Below are 16,369 nucleotides of genomic sequence, written 5' to 3' on the forward strand. Positions count from 1 at the left end.
TATGATGGATTATTCTCATCCCTATTTCTGCTCTCTGCCACTTCAGACAGGGCTGTACTTGTGTAATGAAGAACATGATTCTAGAAAAGCTTTAAGATTAAAGATGCTTTCTAAAGATTAGTGTAAAACCTGTTCAATTCAGATTCTGCTAACTCTGTGAACTCGGAATTCATGACCAGTTTCATTGGGCTAAGACTCATCTTAGTGCAGGGGTAAGGGAGGCAGGGAGGTTACTAAGCAAACTAGTGGCAGGCAAGATACAGAACAGTTCCATAATCCCCCCAAATTTCTCATTCTCCGTGTGGTCAAGCCTCTTCCCACCCCCAGCCCCTGGAAACCACTAATCGATTTTCTGCCCCTTTAGTCGTATCTATTTGAGAATGTCACATAACGGGGATCGTACAGAAGGTAACATTGTGGACCCGACTTCTTTCACGAGGCATGAGGCAGCTAAGAGTTGCTCGTTGGATAAGTGGCTTGCTCCATTCCGTGGCTGAGCACCATTCATCCTGCCCCAGCGTGTTTATCCGTTCACCCGTTGATGGACATTCGGATTCTTTCCAGTTCCTGGTGAATCAGAATAAAGCCACTACAGACATTCACATACAGGTTTTGTGTGAACTTCAGTCTCCCTTTCCCTTGTGCAGATAACCTCAGAGTGGGACGGTGGAGTTGTAGAGTTACTGTTTCACTTTTTAAGAAACTGCCAAACTGTTTCCCCAAGTGGCTGTTCCACTTCTCATTTCCAACAAAAACATATGAGCGTTCCAGTGGCTCCATGTCCTTGTCCGTTATTTTCAGGTTGTTGTTTCAGTTTGGTTTGGTTTTTACTTTAGCCATATTAGTAGGTGTGTAGTGGTAGCTCATTATAGTTTTATTTTTATTTTTTTAAAGATTTCATTTATTTGTCAGAGAGAGAGAGAAAGAGACAGTGCACGAGCAGGGGGAGTGGCAGGCAGAGGGGAAGTCGGCTTCCCCCCCCCACCCCACCGGAGCAGGGAGCCCGATGTGGAACTCGATGCCAGGACCCCGGGATCATGACCTGAACCGAGCAACAGCAGGTGTTTAACCGACTGAGCCGCCCAGGTGTCCTTCATTATAGTTTGAATTTGCACTTTGCTATCGGTGATGTTGAGCATCTCTGTATGTGCGCATTTGCCATCCAGATGTCATCTTTGGTATCCTCTTTTGCCCATTTTTAAAATTGAGTGTAACTATTAGTGTAATGGCTGACATGTATATAAACACTCATACGGAGTATTTCATTTGATCACAACTCTGGGAGGGAAGCAGGGCCGATATTCTTCCCCAGCTGTTTGCCATTTCCCTGAGCAGTTGAGGCTCGGAGGGTTAAATGACTTGCCCCAGTTCCTGCTGACACCCCTTCCTCTGCCAGCTGCTGCCTGCTCTTCCTGAAGACAAACAGGGCCACTGTCTACTCGGAGGGGGGGACTGTGACCTGTCAGATCTGAGGGTGGCTAAGGCAGCCCAGGCAAAGTCATGGCAAGGTCAGGTCTGTGCTTTGCCAGCGGTGCTGCAGACATTTCTATCTGCTTTCTCCAGCACAACTTCCCTGTGTTTTGTCTCTCTTCTCTGGAGTCCAGCTCCCAGCTACTAATACATAGAAAAAAGAATCTATTAAACAAATCTTCCCTGGCTTTCTCCTCTTCCCACCCCTGATTTTTGCATATTATCAGGGGCATTTAGAGACACCTCTTCTTCTTCGTGTCATGGTTTTCCAACTGTTTTATTAGAGCTTCAAGGCTCCCGAGAAATGGCCTAAAGACCAGTGCAGGTGCGACGGTTACCAGAGAGCAGATGGGTGGGGAGATGGATGGAATAGGTGACAGGGATTAAGGAGGGCAGAAGAGACCAGTGCAGGTGGGGCGGGGGGACGAATGGCAAGGGGTTTTGGATCCACTCCACCTAACCAAAGTCCTTCCGTTTTTATTTGTTTTACATATCGGGCTTTCATTTAAAATTTCATGTGAAAAGAAGAATGTGTTGCTTTCCAAAACATGCTTAAAATAAGTGAAGCAGCGTATTTCTCGTGTATCCTGTAATGCAGAGATTTTACTCACTGAGGCTGATCCCTGAGCACCCCCACATTCCCAGGTCAATCTGGGTCATCCAGATTTTACCTCGTTGAAAAATAGAGCTGAGTTTCATAATCTCTACTCCCTGACACACCTCTGAGAAGTCTCTGAGAAGTTATACTAAGATGATAACCCCCTTTGGGCCTTGAGGCATACAGAAGGGCTTTGCTCAATTGTTCAGACCTTGATCATTTCCGTCTGTTTACTCCAGTGCACGGACTAAATAATATATTTTTCTATGTGGGTCCTGATGTGGAAAAAGTTAGAAAGCACCAAAATAGAGAAGTGGCTTGGGCCTGGGCTCTGGAGTTATGTAGTCAGTCATCCTGATTCCCACTTACCAGGTGAGTGGTCCTAGCATGTTGCCTCAAGTATCTTAACCTCAGTTTCCCCATCTGTGAAGTGGGGATAATAGCACTGGATTGCCTAGAGCTGCTGTGAGGATTAAAGGATCACGTATAGGACCCACCTGGCACAACTCCTGAGACTTATGAAGCCTTCTGTAAATGGTAGCTCCATCATCAATAGGCCATTAGCCCTGAGATTGGCCCCTTCGGCCCTGGAGGTCAAGGTTGCCACAGGTTTACTGCTGTACCTTTGATTAGGCTCTCAAAACATGTATAAACATGAAGCAAAGATAAGCAAATATGGTCACAATTTTTAAAGTTATTGATGTTTATAACACCTTGTTTACATCTCTCTGGTAACAAAAGTGACACAAATACATGTTTGAATGCCATTAACAATGCCTCCAGACAGGAAATAATGCTTCAGAGAGAGCAAAAAGCAAAGGAAAATCATTAATTTGTTCAGAAGTTTTTTAAAGGCACATTTTTCTTTGTATTTTGTTACAAAAAGCAATCACCTTAGTGATGGTCGAACAGATCCAAATGAACCATTATGGCTTGGACCCATCCTTAAAACATTTTTCTTTTGAACACCAAATGACTTCACATTACTGTCCTTTGATCTACTCTGGTCATTTTTTATATTTTCCTGTAATATTCTAAATTAGAAGAAAATATAGTTCAGTATAATCACATCAGTATTCTGCAACCCAGCCAACTGTAGGTTGCACCAGGAAAGGTTTTTATAAGGAGGAACACTTACCAAATCCATGGCTCTCTCTGCAGAATAATTTCATTCATCTGAGCAATTAAGGTAGGTCTTGAACTGACTCAGTGTTTCCAATATCTAGTAGGAGTATTTTCAGTTCAGTCCAGGTCAAAGTGTGACACTGTGAGGGACATTTTTAAAATACATAGTCTTATCCGTGCCCTTAAGAAATCTAATTTCATTATCCTCTGATTCCAGCTCATGTTTCCAGCATGTTCACAAATCAACACCCTCACTGTGGTGACTGCCCTTCTGTGTCCAAGGTTCAGACACAAATGGCATTTCAGACACTCCATTTAGAATAATGATGGCTCTGCCTCTGATAGAATCACATTTGATGGAGTTTCTGTGATCCTACTGCTGTGTACAATTTACGTGTGGGTAAACACACTAGAAGAGTGACCGGTACTAGTAAGCCCCTCCTCCATGTTCGCTGTTGCCACTCTTATTCCAGGGCCGAAGGGGCAAATCTCAGGGCTAAAGTAGTGGTAATATTATTGTTACCTTCCTGAACACCCTTATCCGAAAGGCAGCCATTAGGCTCTGCACCCCAGCCCTGTGCTGGGGGGAGGAGGAGAGCAGTGCGGGGCCTTGGAGGACCAATCAGCCCAGAGCTGGAAGCCCTAGGGCTATGAGGTGAGGTGTGCGGCAGGAGACGGGCCCTCCTTCCCCTGAAGCCATCCCTGGCTCCCTCGTAACCAGTCTCCCTCACCATTCAGCACAAGATAAAATGAACTCTTCCTTGATTTCGGTTCCATTTTCCTCCTCTGCACAATTTTTTGCTGGAGATAAGAGCCACCTAGGAAAACCAATAATGCAGATACTTATTTACTGCAATAAGTAGTCTATTCCTAGTGGGTCACCTCTCTGGTTACCATCACTTGAGTTATATTCCATAAAGAAACAAGCTGTTGAAACACAGTAGTTGAGGTTTTTTTGTTTGTTTTCTAATCTAAGACATAGCAAGATTACATAGCGGAAGACTATATTTTATTTTTCAATATTGCTGAGTCCCTACAAGATAATTCTAGAGATCATACATCTTTTAACTCAAAGATAATTGTGTGTGCATGTGTGTGTGATTTCTGTACATATATGCTATTCATATATACTGTGTATTAATCAGCCTATTTTCTAGGACAGATCCAAACTGGCTAGAACCAACAAGAAGGGGAGGAAACCTAATCCTAACTTAGGACAGGGACCTGCTTCTCCCCCCAACAGAGTGTGAGATATTTAGGGTCTGTCTTGCCTGTGGTTCATCTGAACATTCACTGGCACAGTGACTAATGAATGATTCCCCAGACATGAAGCTCCTTTAAGCAAAGTCATTACATCATCATGGCTGAGAAGATTAACAAGGGNAAGAGCATCTGTTAAAAGTCAGGGGAACTTAAATGCCTGTTTTCCATCCAGAGCTTCTCTCTCTCTCTCCACCCCAGGGGCCACTGATAAAAGCCAAGACCTCTTCCCACTGCCCTTTCTGTTGCTGGCGTCCTCCCTCTGCACTCCTGCCCCAGATGTATTTATTTCCCTTCCTACTTCAAATATTCACTAGCGTTTCACCACCATCCTCCCTCTGGAAACTGATAGAAGTCATAGATACAAACCTGTTTTTGCTGATTATTCTCTAAATGAAGATCTGCTCTGAAGTGTTTGCTCAAGTAGGCATTTGGTTTCAAGTCTTCCATTTCTGTTTGTGGAACAGATTGATGTGTTCATCAGAGTCACTGAGCACTTATTACTGTGTCAAACACTGTGCTAGGGAGTAATTCCCACTGTGATAAACAAGACCACTGTGGCCACTGCCCTCGGGAAGCTTGCGATCTAGTAGTTGAAACTGATATCAACTGAATAAGCAGGCAGATATATAATTACCAATTACAAGTACTATGGGGAAATAAAAACAAGACGCTCTTGAGGACAGCAGAATATCTACCTTGGATTGGAGGTGATATTTAAGAGTCCTAAAGAATAAAAAAAAGAACCCACTGGGGCGCCTGGGTGGCACAGCGGTTAAGCGTCTGCCTTCGGCTCAGGGTGTGATCCCAGCGTTATGGGATCGAGCCCCACATCAGGCTCCTCCGCTATGAGCCTGCTTCTTCCTCTCCCACTCCCCCTGCTTGTGTTCCCTCTCTCGCTGGCTGTCTCTGTCTCTGTCGAATAAATAAAAAAATAAAATCTTTAAAAAAAAAAAGAACCCACCATATGAGTAGTTGGGGAGAGAACCTTCTGGGCAGAAGAGTCAGCAATGACATCGCAGAATAGAGAATGAGGTTGGTGCACTTAGGAACTGAATGGAGACCAGTGTGGGTGGAGAATCGAGAAAAAATAGAGATGAAGCTGAGGAGGCTGGCAGGCGCCAGATGATGCAGGTTTTTGTGGATTTTAATCTGATAGCAGTAAGAATCCCCCTGGAAGTTTTAAGCGAATGAATGGTGTGATCTAATTTGTGTCACAAAGAGATTGTTGTGGGTGCTGTATGGAGAATCAGTAGAGGGTGGCAAGACCAGGAGTAAGGAGAAGAGTGGGTTATTGGAGCAGCCCCTGTGAGAAACAGTAGCTTGACAGGCCCATCCCTGGAGTATGGTATGTAGGTTAGTTGTCCTGAGTTCTGAGCTCAGGGGAGGGGTGTGGTTCACAATATCCTGCACTTAACTTCTCTTGTCTGAACACTGAAATTCATGTTTTGAATTCTCTGTCTTTAACAGTATCGCCGAGGGTTTATGAAAGATGTCCACACTGTGGCCTTCTTTTAACTGTGATTATCTTGGGCAGCCCACACTGGTTGTATCCTTCCAGGGACTGCCCTGGATCTTGACCTCGGGTGGTGAAAGTGAAGGCAAACCTAAGTTGACAGAGTCCATGTATACTCGAAGATAAGACCAGTAAGACTTGCAGGTGGATTGTGTCTGTGACGTGAGGGAGAGACGGGAATCAAGAATGACTCCAAGTGACGGTTGTGCCACTCACCTAGATGGGGAAACAAGGAAAGAGTGCAGAAAAATGAAAACTATTCAAACACTTATATAAACGCCCATCCTTTAAGATCCAGTTCTTTTTAACTTCTGATACTCTCAGTCAGGAGCGGCTTGGGACATTTCAGCTTTCAGCTGCTCCCACTAAGTATATAATGATCTATAAACAAATACTTGAGAAATCTTTTTACGATAAGAGCAATTCTTTTGTATCTTTGTATTTTGAATGATTTCACCTCCTAGTTTACTGTCAAGAGTAAGATGTTCAGAAATAGATGCTAACCATTCTGTTCAGTGATGATGGGGTCTAGTTCTTGTTGGACCGCAGGGCCCACTGAGCATGTCCATTTCACACGCTTTGATCCTATTTGCAAGGCAACATGTTAGGAAAATTTTCTCAGTAAGTAAAAGAGAGGAAAGTAACCCAATGTTTTACTCTTGGCTGACCCATTTTGTAATCTTGGTCAAATTACTTAACCTCTCTCTGCTTCAGTTCCTCCTTCAGGAAATGGTGTGAATAATATCAACCTCCCTGTATCTCACAGTAATTCAAGGCCAGCTAATTGACTCAGCCATACGTGATGGAACTGGCAGAGGTGGGGAGGGGGGCGGTGTTGGGAAGAGATATTAAAATGTGAAATAGCATTGCCCTGGTCCAAGTTCGAGATTACCATCGCACAACTACCCTCTAGTGAGGCCTCTTGAAGACCACTGTTAACTCTTTCAGGCAATATCTTCCTGTATGATGGAGTTGCCATGGTCTATCATTTGCTTAACAGTTTGATTTTCAAATTCTAGGCCAGCCAGAAGCAGAACCTCCTCCAATTTTCAAAGAAAACATTTGCATTTGAGGGTTTTTGAATATTCCTTAAAGTAGCCACAGTTACATGGGGTAGAGCAAAACCACACCTGGGAATCACAGCAGATGGGAATGGCTGATTTACTGCACTTAACTCAAAACCTCACCCACGAGTGTGCTGGTCAGTGTGGCCCGGTTCGTAAGTAGGCAGCTACTGGGTCACGGAAGAGAAATCTGACTCAACTATGTGTAAAAAGTCATTATAGTCCTCCCATTGCAAAGTGCTTTTTTCCCTTTGAAAGTGCACGTCTCATCTCTATGAGGTACATTTCATCCGCACCTTCTAAGAGGAGGAAATGAGGCTGAGAGATCAAGCAGTTGATCCAGAATCACATCTTGGTAAATGCCAGAGGCAGGATTAGATTCCAGGTCTTCTGATGCTTTTCCAGGACTTTTTACTCACTATGTGAACGTGATAATAGATACATCAATGAAAAGAAGAACATTGCGCTCTAAATACTCCATTCCTATTTCACGTCAAAGGAGAAACTTTTTATAACTGATTTGACATTGTACAGGTGGCCCAGAATTATTGGAACTATCAACCCCACTGCCTTCTTCCCTTCCTTATCTCTTTATAAATCAGCATCAAAAGTAAGAATCCTCAAATTTTAAACATTCATGGACTGAGTCTGAAAAAGGGCCTCTAATTGTCTGTGACATATAATGTTACAGTGGCAGGAAATGAGGCTGGTGCGTGAGACTGAGTCTCTTAGCTAGCGAGGAGCCTCTCCGGCCACCCAGCACTCAGATAACCATGTAGTTTCTTTGTTCCCACTCATGACCGTATGCCAATTCTGTGAAGAGAACGTACACTCCAGAAAGATATTCCAAAATTTGAGGATTCCCAGAGGTCTTGGGAAGTATTTCTTACAAATACCAAGGGATGACTGTATTGGATTTTCCTGCTTTAATTTTGATTTAGTAGCTAGAAACTCAAGGGTCATGTTATTGCTCATAGTAGTGACTAACTCATCTCAGGTTCCTAACACATCGGTCCTCCTACTTGGCTTCTGACCAGTTTTTTTTTTTTTAATCATTTCTCATTTTTATTCTCTTTTGTGTTTTGTAAATTGTGTCAAATCCTTTCTCAAAGTAGGGAGATTTGAAACCCCAAATAAATGTTGAAACTGGGCTTCCTAGACAGAATCATTTCTTAGTCTGGCCCTGCTATAATGTCAGAACTACTAAAAAGAAGGACAATGCTTTCTAAAAGACAATAGTACATGTTTTTTGATGACTTTATCCAAATTCTGAGAGTATCTGGTGGTAGCTAATTATGCTTTGGGGTGACACCTAATGGTTGAAAGTCACTGTCCCAACTTCTTCCGGAGGACTCAGACCAGTGTTTCTCAAAACTTGGTTCTTGGACCATCTTCAGAATCACCCGGGCGCCTGTTAAAAATGCAGGGGAACCCCTGGGCCCCAGGCTAGTGAAATCTCTGGAACTGGCCACCGGGGAATCTGTATGTTTCCCCACTATACCCCAGGTGATTCACATGTGTAGTCGAGTTTGAGAAGCACTGACTCGAGTGCTGCGAAGCCAGGTTTCCACACGGGACTGTCAGACCTGAAGACACCCCAGGGAGTTAGAAGGGGCCAAGGTGAAGGGATGGATTAGGTCCGGCCTTAGCAGTGCCCACCCTGATTCATCAGTGAGGGAAGGAGGTGGGGGTAAATAAGTTGGCGGGCGGGGGAGGGACACAGAACCCCCCCCCCCGGGGGGTGCGGCCGGCTGCCCTGTTGGCAGTGAGGGTGGGAGCGGCGTTGGCTTGGGACCTTGAAAGCAGTCGCCCCTGGCCGCCTGCTCTCGTCCCTAACGTAGCGAGAGGTCGCGGGAGCGTGGAAGGGCTGCGCGGCGCGGCTGCTAACGCCTGTGCTTCCTGTCCCACAGACGAACCCAACTCCTGGAGTTCTCCCGCTGCCGCCTCCCCAGGTCTGCCGGAAGTAGGCGTCTCCCTCGAGGACGTCCTCTCTCCATTCTCTCCATCACATCCAGCCCCACCCTCCGACCCTTCCCACCAGATAGGCCCAGACCCAACTTGGGATATCAAAAGGGAACACGACGTTAGGAAACCAAAGGAGCTTTCAGCCGGCGGCCAGAAGAAGCAGCGCCTCGGGGAGCAGAGGGAGCGCTCGGCGAGCCCGCAGAGGGCCGCTCGGCCGAGGCTCGAGGAGGCACCCGGCGGCCAGGGGCGGCCCGAGGCCGGCAGGTCCTCCTCGGAGGCCAGGGCGCCCGGGCCCGCGGCGGCGGACGCGGCGGACGCGGTGCGGGCCGGCGGCAAGGAGGGGCCCCGCGCCGCGGCGCTGGGCGGCTCGGCCGGCGCGAAGGTCCCGGGGCTGCGCCGCGGGCGCGGGCCGTGGCGGTGCGCCGGCGCCGAGCGCCGGGCGCGCGGGAGGCCGAGGGCAGGGCGGGCGCGCGAGCGGGGCTCCGGCAGGGCGCGCGGCCCCCGGGGGGCGCCCCCACGCGCAAGGCCGCCGTGGCGCCCGGGCCGTGGAAAGTGCCCGGCTCCGACAAGCGTGGGCGGTGTGATGCCTGGATGGCCGGCGGCAAGCAGCCCGCCGCCCCGCCTCGACGCCTGCAGGCCGTTCTTCTTAGGTTCCGTCTCACGGCGTTTTAATTTATTTTCACTGTCACACGCATAGATCCACGAGGCACCAAGGCCTGGGAGCACCGACGTGAAGTCCCACGTGTCCAACGAGCATGGGCGGTACAGCGTCCACGCGCAGACGTAACTGATCCTGAAGCCCCCGGTTCCATTGTGGGGGCTTTGGCAGCTATGGAAGAACCAAAATAACGTGAAGAACATCACAGAGAGACAGTGCAGTGTAGCTTTAGTTTAAAAAAAAAAAAAAAAAATTCCCCCACTGCATGAAGGATTTGGATGCCATCCAAACTCTAATACCAAGAAACTGGACAAGTTAAGAGCAATCACAAACTGGAATATCGCCTTAAAAATCAAACTGCACGGAGCAAGCTGAAACTGAGACAAGATTATATCTTTTAATTGATCTAAAGAGCTGTAAATAAATTGTTCTCGACATATCTAGACAGGGGTTAAAAGGTTTCTTTGAAACATTCGGAACTGTTCGCCCATGACGTGTTTCCATGGCTCACCCGTGGCATCCATCACCGGTATATTAGCAGCAACGTCCCCTGCCTCTTGCAGGACGAGTTAGAAATCTAGTGAATTCATTGGTGTGATGCCATTTTTACTGCCATTTCTGTGATCAAATCATATTTCTGTACATTTTCAGTGGTAGAAAAAAAAAAGTTTAAAAAACTTGTATCTTAGGGAACAGATTGCCATAAGTCAGAATTTTGCAGTTTAGCTCATAGATCTTAATTGGTTTTCATCTAAAATATGCATTTTGTAATTGAAGGACCATAATTTGTTTAATCAAGATTGGCAACGCTGCAGTTCCTTTATGAAAAGGCTTTCCTACTGTCTCAGGCTAGCAAGGATGGTAGCTTCTTTGACAGCAGTGTTCTATTTCACTTACCTTATTGTCTTAAAATCCTCTTTCCATTACTTCATTTTCACTTGGATAGAGCAGAGGCAAAGTGTTTCTCCTATATTTCTCAGATGATAATCCCTAATATTAAAAAATCATATTATGACCAATTTTTTTTCATAAAAGAATGTGAACCTTTTAGCATTCTTTTCTGCTTTATCTTTCCTTATTCTTTCTCCTTTTCATTTGGTTTGCTTTTTCATCTTTGTATTCTTTGCCATTTTTTAATTTCTTCAGCAACCTCGAGATGTTTCTGTTTATCTTCATTGATCTATGGTTGATCCCCTAGTAAAATTCTAAGGCTTGCCTTTCTTCCCTGCCCTTTTAATATTCCTTTGTAAAATGTTACCTTCAGTTAATTATCCATTGGCACTTATTTGTAGCTACACATATTAAAAGGCAAACTGTTTCTGAGGGCAGTTCCTCTGTCCTGAATGAATGAGGCTTCATCCTTCCCAGATTCTGGCCCTTACAGGAGTTCAAATGCAAATAAGCCTCACCTACCTGAACTCATAGTCAAATCAGTAAAACGGGAGATCAGGTCCGTCACCCAAGTTCACACATAATAGCCTCCCTCCGTTGATTCTTTCCCTCTCTGTAAATTGCAGTAACTTGAGCACTAGCCATTTAATTTCCATCAGGCATAGGAGTAGTTTTGTTGTTTGACAAGAGGAGAATATGGTCGAGAGCCTCAAGTGAAGAATCTTGCAGCCTGTAAAAGCAATTTCCAAAAATGGAATCCATTCATCATAAACTAAAGCACAAATACATGTAGCGGTTTACAATACTTTTGGTTTAATCTCAATTAGTCTTTCTCCCCTGGACTAGAAATCCAGTATAGTTTGCCATTAATTTATTGAATCTGGTTTTGGACAATGCTTCTGTAGTGTAGCTGCACGTCCCGGTACTGTATCCTCTGACCTTTATTTTCCATGTGTTACAAAAGGATAAAAAAGTTGAGATTACGCTTGCATAAACTCTAATTTGCACAGTTCACAGCTACTACTTGTGCAGTAATTGCTTTATGCGGCTGTAATCCATAACCTGTGAAGACAGCACATCATCTAAATCCCATTCCAAATAATATTTCTGTGTAGTGTTAGCTGTGAATTTACCCTGTACAGCTGTATCTCTATAAATATAATTCCATGTATTAATAGTCACAGAAAGACTGTAAGTGAGCAACTATTTTTATGAAACGCACCACTATGGATAAATTAACTTTTACAGAAATCTTGTTTACTGTATGATATTCTAAAACACTGTCAAATAAAATATATATCCAAAAATCTTTTCTTTTTCCAACTATATAGGCTGTGTGTGAATTTGAAGTAATTACTAGGTGTTAATTTTTTTTAACTGTGGTTTTCATAGTTTTTTTTTAGAGTGGAAATTTAATGCCCCCAAAGAGGACTTTTTTTTTCAAACTTGAATCTAAATGCAGTGGAATTATACAGGGGGAAAAAACAAAACAAAACAACTTTTTTTTTTTTTTTCCCCAAGTAAGTGGAGAGTTTTCTCAAAGACTCTAGTTGGTACTTGGCTGTCAGCTAACTACATCATTTATGAACTGGCAGTATGTTTCTGTTGCTTGCTACCCTGATTGATACTGTGCCCTTTTTTCAAAGAGGATTTCGGGTATCAATCAACAGAAATACCATCACATTTTTTTCCTTTTTAATTCTGAAATTTTTTTCATGTAAAATCCCAAGGAGTTTACGCAGAAGCCAACGTTTGGTGAACAGTAGCGTAGCGTCCAAAATGCACGGCTGAATTGCGCTCTGCAGTGTATGACAGTACGTACACTGGGTGAGAGGTCTGGGGAGTACCAGGAGGATGGCAACCCCGCCATCACAGAGATCACAATCCAAAGAAACAGTTTTCAATCCTAATCCTGTTGGGACCTCCCAATGATGTCAGTAGAGGGCCTAAAATTCCCAAACTGACCATTTCTACTCCACTATTAATTTTTTTAAAAATTAAGTATGGGTCACTTTTAGGAAAGGGAAGAAGCTGACATGAAGTGTGAAATCAAGCACAAAACTTAAGGTATTTGTAATAAATACATGTCATTCTTTATGAACTAATCTAAGAAGGCCCAGTGTGAGCTGAAAAAGCAAAAGACTTACAAAACAATGTGGTTAACAAAATGGGGTGTAAATATTAATGACACATAGCTAATTACCATTTTAAAAGAAAAAAAGTCATTAGGACATCAAAAAGATTGGAAATCAAAGACCAAAGGGATTAGGACAGGGACAGAGCAGGTATGTTGAGGCCAGTGAGGCACCTGGCCTGGACAAGGGCCTTACCGTGAATCAAATGGCTCCAAGGTCAGGCAGGAAATATGGAAAAATGAAGAGAGCCAGGTGGGGACTGGGCCAACTGACAAGCATGTCCCTCCTCTAAAGCTGTCATTTTGTCAGGTCCAAGTCCACTGTGGAATAGCCTTTCAGTTTCTCAAGAGAAGAAAAAAAAATCAGCTTTTTATTTGAAATTTTGTGGTTTTTATAGTTTAACAAGATTAATTCACATTTTTAAGAAACACTGAACAAGACAAAACACTACCACCACAACCATCTGCAGACCAGGTCTGGCCCGCAGCCCACCAACTTGCAGCCTCTGTCTTGGAACAACAGGCAGACCTTCAGCAGAGAACCCCTCGCTTGCTTCTATCAGGGTCTGATTCACCTTCCAAGCAGTGGATCGTACAGACCCCAGAGATGGAAAAGCATGTGGCTCTTAAGCCCATACGTGCCTGGAATAACTTCAAATGTGTACTAAGCGCGAGGCCCTCCGCCAGAAACCTGATCCCGTTCTCTCACCAGAGGTGGCTTGCGGTGAAGCCGAACAAACTGACACCATTGAAAATTTTATTATTCGTTCTTGATGAGTTTGCCTCAAACTGTGTAAGCTTAGGGTTCTCCAAAGGTGAGTCTGCCCTGCCCTATTCATAGTACTCTTTCTCAGGCCAAACTCACGGCAAAATCAAATGACCTAATTGCCGAAGAATTTGGACTTAACAAAGATTCTTTTTCAGAGAAGTATAGTGCGAGACGGGATGCCTGTAAAGGCTAGTAATAGTGAAGGCAACTGAGTCTCATGATGAGTTCTGCGTTGTGTCTGGTTTATTTAGGGCACCAGTTACATGTGTAAAGGGTGTGGTTATGATTATCGGTGGAAATGCTGTGGTGGGAGGCATTTGGGTAGAACCAAGACAGCAACATCCCAGAATTAAACCGACCCCTTGCTGGGCACTGGGTGGCGTATCACCCAGACAGCTCAGGGATCAGGGACCCCATAAAAACTTCAGCGCATCCTACCACTACCTGGCAACCACACGTGAGAGAATCGGCTGTGTTTTAAGGGTTCCCACAGTTTGACGGCATCTGTTTCCTTGATGAAACTGCCTCTTAGAGAGCAATTTCACCTGGAAGAACCTGGGAATCTTGTGAAGCAACAAAATGACCTTTGACTTTCCTTCCTCAGTGGAAGGTCAATTTTCTAAAGCCCTAATAAGGTGTATCTGTGTGAAAGGAAATTAAAGCTCCTCTGTGATTTCATCCCAGGTCAACTGCCTTCACACTGAGAAGCAAACATTCCTGGGGGACAGAGACTTTTTAGGGGGTACACAGGCAGGGGGAGCGTCAGTGAAATTCATTTTCAGAAATTCAACTTCTATTTTTTATGCATTTCAAACCTGTGGACCACCAGTTCCCTATCGCCACCTGCCCAATGCAAGGAGCCTTTACATTCGAGAAGCAAGATGAGCTTATGATCAATCCTGCATTTCACTCAGGTACATTACCTCGGGGTGTAAAAACAAAGAGGCAATTGGAGAATGCAGCCCTCCTGCAAGAGAATAAAGAGAGCAAAGTAGAGAGCATCTCAGTAAGAAACATTCAAGTGGGCAATGCCTTCCTTCCTCCGGAAGACCTGGTAGGGCTCCCACCTAAAACTTAGCACCCACCTTTATTCGAATTTGAAAATAAAGTCACACTTTTCTGATCGAATGTGTGATGGCTATCTGTCTGGCTTGGCCACAACAACTGGCTTTGCCCAAAGGGTTATGTGGCAGGTGTTTTCCATAGATTAATGAGTTCAATCTGCAAATGCAAGGTTTAGATTAACATATTTAAAGCATGCATACAAGAGAAGATACGTCCTTTGCAAGAAACTTGTGGGGGAAAAATGTAGGTGTTAACTTGAAATGGGATCTAGAACTTTATAAAACATTTCAGGGGCTACATGTGCTAACAGGGTCACTCCTAAGACAAACCGACTTAATTCAGTTTCCTAAACATTTACAAAAAGTGTGGTGTGTCTGCCATCTCTAAAACATGACCGGTGAACAGAACTCAGCCTGCAGTCTCAGGCTGCCTACCACCCAGTTGGGAACCAAGACAACGAACACAAGACAGAATGTGTGAGACACGGGAATGTGGGATTCCTTGGATGCGGGGATAGGTGGAGGCAGTTAGAGGTCATCCTGGATATGTGGCATTTCAGTTGGGTTTGAACGGTGGGCGGGATTTCAAGAGACAGAAGAGGTTTAAGGGGGAGACCAGCATGAGCAATGTCAGAGTTAGAAACTTAGAGATATGTTAGAGAAACCATGAATTGTTTATTTTGACCAAGACTCGTGCGTGTGTGTGTGTGTGTGTGTGTGTGTGTGAGACAGAGACAGAGACAGAGAGAGGAAGGGAGGAATTAGATTAAACAGAGAGAGTTTTAAGCAGATAACAACTGCCATTAGGAACAGTTGGGAATTATTAAAGGTTTCTGAGCAGAGAAAAGATAAAATCAGCACTTGGCTGTGGAAGGAAGTCCTGGCAGGCCTGTCCAGGGTGAAGTGGAGGTGGGAGACACTGACAGGTGCTAACCTCAGGTAAGGAAGAGGAGACCTGAGCAGGAGATAGGAGGGCTCTGGAGAAGGGAGAAACAGCAGGCCTCAGACTTACTGGGTGCAAAGTCAGGGACAATCCAGGCTTCAAGCCTGTGTGAAAAAGACAATGGGAGGAGTACCAGATCTAGAAGGGATATTACTACATTTTTTGTTATATAAAGCGTGAGGGGTTCTCAGATCACCCAGATGGAAATACTCATCCAGCCAATAATTGTACACTAAAAAGATGGACAGGTTCCAAAGAGAATGAAGTTCAGATAAGAGACTGAGCCTAAGATAAGATTTGGGGACCAACTCCCTACAGCCTTGCTGGGACTCACTCCCAGGCATTCTGATGTAATTGACGAAGAGGGGACCATTTGGGAGGGGAAACGTCCTACACCTTATAATATATCCACGTAAGTATCAGCATGCAGAGTGCTTTGTTACAGAAAGCAAGGGTTCTGGAAAGATTTGCCTTCTATTTTAAAGTCCAGGAGCCACCAGGAAAGATGTGAGCCAATTTATGATCCCCGTCCTTAGGAAGAGAATGAAAGTGAGCTGCAAGTGGTTCAACTGCAAAGAACATGGAGAAATTCATAGAAGGAAGACTTCAAAACCGATAGTCCTGTCTGCACACTTTTCACACGTTAAAGATTAGCAGGGGTTGCAAGACTCAGTGGCATACCTTCCAATTACTTCTGTGTTATCGCTTATTAATAGGAACCCCTGGATTCTTGCTTCTTGGTCTAGATTGCCAACTCGGAGATGCCCGTAGTTGTGCCTCAAAGCAAACTCGTGTGGGCAAATGAGCAGCTACAGGATAAAAACCAAGAAAAAAATACATATAGTGATATGTGTATGTAATGTGTGTGTGTGTAGATATACATATGTAGATACACACACACACACACACACA

At 44.6% G+C, this 16,369-nt stretch overlaps 1 protein-coding gene and 1 long non-coding RNA gene across 2 annotated transcripts in view; one reads left to right on the forward strand and one right to left on the reverse strand.

Moving 5' to 3' along the window:
• Positions 1-9,601, forward strand: part of MAGI2 (membrane associated guanylate kinase, WW and PDZ domain containing 2) — a gene marked incomplete at its 3' end in the record, with an annotated part of 1,258,801 nt that extends 1,249,200 nt beyond the window's left edge. Inside the window, 2 exon segments of the mRNA XM_040644569.1 lie at positions 8,944-9,354; positions 9,357-9,601. Coding sequence (XP_040500503.1) covers positions 8,944-9,354; positions 9,357-9,601 — 656 coding nt within the window.
• On the reverse strand, positions 2,751-5,300 carry LOC103658661. The gene is made up of 2 exons (XR_567241.2): positions 4,823-5,300; positions 2,751-4,011 (listed from the first exon to the last, which is right to left on the reverse strand). It is a non-coding gene; the product is annotated as an uncharacterized LOC103658661 (long non-coding RNA).
• Positions 9,602-16,369: the final 6,768 nt, after the last annotated feature.

This window comes from Ursus maritimus, unplaced genomic scaffold (assembly GCF_017311325.1).
Source record: "Ursus maritimus isolate PB19 unplaced genomic scaffold, ASM1731132v1 scaffold_3, whole genome shotgun sequence".
In the NCBI taxonomy this organism is placed as follows: domain Eukaryota; kingdom Metazoa; phylum Chordata; class Mammalia; order Carnivora; family Ursidae; genus Ursus; species Ursus maritimus.